A 6,000-nucleotide genomic window follows, 5' to 3' on the forward strand; every position below is an offset into this window, starting at 1 on the left:
CCAACTCACCCCCTGGCACATCTAGTTGGGCCATCCCCATATTGATGGCTTGTGGACAGAACAGCCTCCCCTCTTCTGACCTTCTCGTGGGAGGTTCCTCTAGTTCTAGTTAAAGAGATGTTCTTTGTGTCACATTTATACAAATATCTTGCTTGTATTAACCTGCTTTCTGTTGTATCTTAAAAAGTATGTAACAAGCTATGGACTTTCCATTCCGCACTGTTACACAGGAGATCAGCTTTGTATGGACAGCTGGGACAGAGCCTCTTGGGACATGTAGCCCAAAGACAGGTTTTCCCCATGGTGATCCCCTGAGGGAAAACTACAGCCCAAGCATGCTCAGGGGGACAGGAAGAAGGAAAGAGAATACAAGGGGGAGAGAAAACACGAGGAGCCTGGGTAGAAGGGGGAAGATCATGAGGCTGTCAGGGTGACACAAGGGGACCAGAGGCAGCAGAAGGAATTATCTTTCCCTGCTGGTTTGAGACATCGCAGCTGCGCAAGGTGGTGGCCCTTCCGGGAAGCAAGCTACATTTTCAAATGCGGGACACTTTTTGCAGACCCTTTATCTGCTGTGTGGGCACCTGTACAGATACCGCTTGGGCCTTTTCGGTTGTCAGGTCCCCAGTCGGGCATTCATAAAAAGCAAATCCTTTCAAAAAGACACTGCGTTCAGACACCTTTACCTTCTCTTGCATCCGAGCCTTTTAGAAGACAATTTGTACCAGTTTCCCCCTGTTACTGAGTTTCTTTGCATAAGAGATCTCTTTGTGCCGTTTAAGCTAGTTGGAGACTGGACAACTCCGCTATAAGGACTTACATAGATCTTCTTCTGCCACACCAAAGACTCTGTGACAGACACTGTTACTCATTAACCTTCCTAGCGGTATTCCTGAGCGTGACTCGGGGTTAGATTTTAGAGCCAAAAGCGGTAACCCCGAGCCACACTTGGGGTAGCGCTAGGAAGATCGCTGGATCCTGGTAGAGGTTTTACTTACCTTTTCTCCGGGATCCAGCGAAGAATGTGGGCGGTATGCGGCGGCAGAGCTTCCTCCCGATCGTCTGCGAGCCCCGGATTCCGTCTCCGGCGACGTGACGTCCGCCGGGGGTGGAACCGGCAGCAAATTCAAATGTAAAACACACCAAACACACTGATACCATTCAAAATAAAAAAATTCACATTACATTGCCCCCCAGTGCCCTTTCCTGCAGTTTTATTGTACTTTTTATGTGTATATATATATATATATATATATATATATATATATATATATATATATACACACATATATAACCAATATGAGTTGGTTGCAGAGTTGTATAAAGTACTCAAAACCCATACTTGAGTAAAAGTACAATTGCTCGATCAAAAAGTGATTTGAGTAGAAGTGGAAGTGCTCGATCAAATAGTGACTTGAATAGAAGTACTAAAGTATTCAACATTTTTTGTACTTAAGTATTGCAAGTAGTTTTTTTAAAAATTTTGCTACTCAAGTACTGAAAGTAAAAGTACCAGTAGTTTTGAAAACAAAATTGCTACTCAAGTACTGAAAGTAAAAGTACAAGTACTGTGTTATGTAGTTATTAAAGAAAGAAGTCAAAAGTTTGAACATCATATTGTTTTTTTATTATTTTATATACACACGTTTTGAGCTTCATGAAACCTGCCATCTACTGTTCTGGCAGTGGTAATTTTTATAATTGTAACGAGTAACTATGCAGCACAAAAAAAAAAAATATTGGAGTAGAAGTATTGAAATCATTGAAAAAATGTAGTGAAGTAAAAGTGGAAGTAGGAGAAAAAAATTCTACTCTAGGAAAGTACAGATACCGCCTTTCAGTACTTAAGTACAGTAGTGAAGTAGTTCTACTTAGTTACTATACATCTCTGGTTGGTTGAAACTGTGCTTTTGATATTTCACATGTGCCTTTGTGTTATATAGAGAGAGATATCATTTTGCCCCTGTACAAATCATTAGTAAGACCTAATCTGGAATATGCAGTTCAGTTTTGGGCACCAGTTCTCAAAAAGGATATCGGGGAACTGGAGAAAGTGCAGAGAAGGGCAACCAAACTAATAAAAGGCATGGAGGAGCTCCGCTATGAGGAAAGATTGGAGGAACTGAATTTATTCTCTCTTGAGAAGAGGAGATTAAGGGGGGGATATGATAACATGTATAAATACATAAGGGGTCCATATAGTGAACTTAGTGTGGAGTTATTCACTTTAAGGTCAACACAGAGGACAAAGGGGACACTCTTTAGGTCTAGAGGAAAACAGATTTCGTCTCTAAATACGGAAAGGTTTCTTCCCCGTAAGAGCTGTGAGAATATGGCATAGACTCCCTCCAGAGGTGGTTCTGGCTAGCTCACTAGATTGCTTTAAGAAAGGCCTGGATTCTTTCATAGGTGTACATTTTATATATATATATTTATATATATACACACACACACACATTGTGTCTGCTGTAACAATTATTTACCAGGTGCCAGGGGGCTGAGACTGTTCTTGTTGTTGAGTGGCAGAACAAAGAACCTAATATTCTCAAGCAGTTCCTTCGGGGGTGGTGCTACAAATAAAAAATGAAAAAAACTTAGATGTGATCAAATACCACTAAAAGTAGGCTCTCTTTGTTTGAAAAATTATATAAAATTTAGTTTCGGTACAGCATTGCCTGACTGCGCAATTTTCAGTCAATGTAGCGCAGTGATGTATAGCAAAAAATGGCCTGATCATGAAGGAGGTAAAACCTTGGAGAGCTGAAGGGTTTCTATGTGGTGTGTATATATATATATATATATATATATATATATATATATATATATATATATATATATATTTTTTTTTTTTTGCCAAAGCTGTATGTGGTTTTAAAAGCACTCTCTGTTAGGCCTCTTTTACACTGACGGACTGATCAGGTTTGCCTGTCAGTTATTCAGGTGGAACCAATCCAACTATCCATTGATATCTATGGATTGGAGGATGTCCGCAGACATGTCCAATTTGTTTCTGTCTGCTAAAAACAGACAGAGGGGGATCCATTCCCCATCTGTCCAGAGTATCTGATGACAGTTGAATGGAAAAGGACAGGTGGTCTGTTTCCATCTGACAGCCCCATAGAGAACAGTGGGCTTTATCCGTGTCTGCTCTGGATCAGCAGAGCAGAGACAGACCTGTGATCTGCCTGCTCAGTGGGGATTAGCAGAGATCCCCCACTGAGTGGGCAGATCTGCTGGCAGAGTCTGCCCCATGTGAAAGGAGCCTTCTAAGCATACCAGAACATACTTACTTTATTGCCTCACACATATCCAGCCCCATTTTGACACAGTTTTTTGCATGACTGAGCAGTGGTATTGGTAGGCCTGAAACACAGTAGTAACAATCACCCAAGATTTTTATCCTCATACATTCATTTTCCTGTAATTAAAAAAGAACATAGTTACAATACTTGCATGAAGATTGGTACAAAATAAACATTATAGGCCTGAATATTAGTTAAAACCCCCAAACACTATATATTTTCTAGAAGCAGAGATCCTGGGAAAAAAATGGCGGTAGTTGCAAATTTTTGCAAATTTTTATGTCACATGTTTTTATTAGCACAGCTGGTTATCAAGCACATATTTTCAGTAAAAAAAATACACTAAAGTCAATGTTACTGAACACAAACATAATATATTACAGATTATTTTTTGCTAAAATGTAAACGATGACGCTGTCCTAAATAAATATAAACTAACAAATTATGTAATATATCCCAGCTCTGTTAAATAAATCTCTACTAAAAGACAATAGAGCGGCTAGCACCCTTGTTACCCAACAGTAAGCTAAAGATATTTACAGTGGGTATAGAAAAGAATCACCCCTCTTAAAAATAGTCCTAGTGCAACTTATAACATCCAAATAAAAGATATAACACCAACATGTCAGAATTAAAAAAAAAAAAAATTAAAAAACAGAATAACTTAGTTGAAAAAAGGATCACCTTCTTATGTCAGTATTTTGTTCAACCACCTTTTGCTTTAAGTAAAGCCTTTAATCTGTTGGGATATGTCTCTACTAACTTTGCACATCTAGGCTTTGCAATATTTGCTCACTCTTTTTTGTCTGCCAGACAAATTGTTTGGTGTTGAGGCCAAATAATTACATTTTAGTCTCATCTGACCACCTTAAACACATCTTGAAGATTCTGAGGCCACATGGAAAGAGGGGTTATGGTCAGATGAGTCTTAAATTTAATTATTTTGCCTCAACACCAAACAATATGTCTGGAGCCAAACAAAAGTTCGGCCCGAACATTGACTGTTCGCTTGTACAGTGAACACCGGAATTGGCAGGACGTTTGACCGTTTGTTTGGCCTGTTGAATGTCCCACAATGCACTGTGCATCGCACAGTGCTTTCTATGGCTTTGCCCAGTTAGGCCACAGAGCACTTAAGAGTCATGATTGGAGAAAGTCATGATGACTTTTCCCAATCATGGCTCATTGCTCATATAAATTAGAAAGAGGGATATTTGAATACCCCACGCTTAGTGCGCTTGCAACAGATGTGTATTAGAAAATTATATATATAGTATATTACAAACTTAAAATTGTGCAAAAGTTCATATGTGCCATAGACAATACTACAAAATATATGACTCAATCCAGCTGTAAAAAAGTTATACACAGAGTCCTGTAGAAAATAATAATAATAATGTCCACAATGTAACAATCTGTGTTGGGTGTAATATTACACCACATAGGGATGTAAATCCCGAGTTGCAAAACAAATAATTCAGGCAAAGTGATATATTGGTGATTGGGAATTTAAGGGTCACCACAGTGCTTGGGGATGTACAGTATGTCAAAAGGCTCACCAGAAAAGATGGATCCCCTCTTACCTTACGGCAGGGAGATCATTCAAGCTTATGGAGAGTAGGATTTCTCCTCCCAGGACATAGAGCTGTGCTGCTGGTCCTCACGCTACTCCTGGATATGGATTCCCTTATGCGTGCACCCCACACTAATAAAGGTTCTATCCCAGAGGAGCCATTTGCAATGTGATAATGGAGTGAAGATAGATAGAACAGGGCTCTGTTCATTGCTACTAGCGAGTTAGCGTGCTATAGTGTGCTTTTGTGATTCTATTGTGAGTGTAGAGTGTCAGTGTAGTGTAGTGTGAATATAGGGATAGTGCAGTGTGTCAGTGTAGTGCGTTTGTGCAGTTCTACTGTAGTGTCAGTGTAGTGTGTCAGGGCAGTTTTTCTACAGTATATTGAAGTGCAGTTTTACTGCAGCATATTGTAGTGCGTCAGTGCAGTTTTACTGCAGTATATTTAAGTGTGTCATTGCAGTTTTACTGCAGTATATTGTAGTGCCTCAGTGCAATTTTTACAGCAGTATATTGTAGTGCCTCAGTGCAGTTTTACTGCAGTATATTGTAGCATGTCAGTGCAGTTTTACTGCAGTATATTGAATTGCAGTTTTACTGCAGTATATTGTAGTGTGTCAGTGCAATTTTTACAGCAGTATATTGTAGTGCCTCAGTGCAGTTTTACTGCAGTATATTGTAGCATGTCAGTGCAGTTTTACTGCAGTATATTGAATTGCAGTTTTACTGCAGTGTGATGGTGTTCACCATCACTGGAATTTAAGGACAGATGGGTGATAGGTTGAATTGCTTCATATTTGTCAGCAAGGTCAATTGTTCCCTTTGCCATGAGGTTTCTGAGCAGGAAGTGCATTCCTAATATGGTCATCCCAGGAAGTTCTGAGGAGTCGGACTGTCGAAGGTGTGCTAATGACCTCACCTGTTGTCTGCTAAGGGAGGTATTGACACAGAGTAATGTGTATTGAGGGCTCGTTAGGGAACCCTTGTTCTGTGTCTGACTATTGTGTACATTGATTGCCCCCTGGGGCTTCTGTCTCCTTGCATTGGTCAAAGCTATCTGACCAATCACTACTGACTCATTTTCGAGCCCTCATTTGCATGTCTGGAGAGGACCAGAATGGGAAC

The 6,000-nt window shown here is 39.9% G+C and overlaps 1 protein-coding gene across 1 annotated transcript in view; it reads right to left on the reverse strand.

The window, feature by feature from the left end:
* The window catches only part of ADCY2 (adenylate cyclase 2), a gene marked incomplete at both ends in the record, with an annotated part of 1,451,075 nt that overhangs the window by 974,663 nt on the left and 470,412 nt on the right, over positions 1 to 6,000 (reverse strand). Inside the window, one exon of the mRNA XM_082258935.1 lies at positions 3,291 to 3,418. Coding sequence (XP_082115061.1) covers positions 3,291 to 3,418 — 128 coding nt within the window. The remainder of the gene's footprint in view (positions 1 to 3,290; positions 3,419 to 6,000) is intronic.

Source organism: Pelophylax lessonae, assembly GCF_965119305.1.
Source record: "Pelophylax lessonae genome assembly, chromosome: 5".
Classification (NCBI taxonomy): Eukaryota; Metazoa; Chordata; class Amphibia; order Anura; family Ranidae; genus Pelophylax; species Pelophylax lessonae.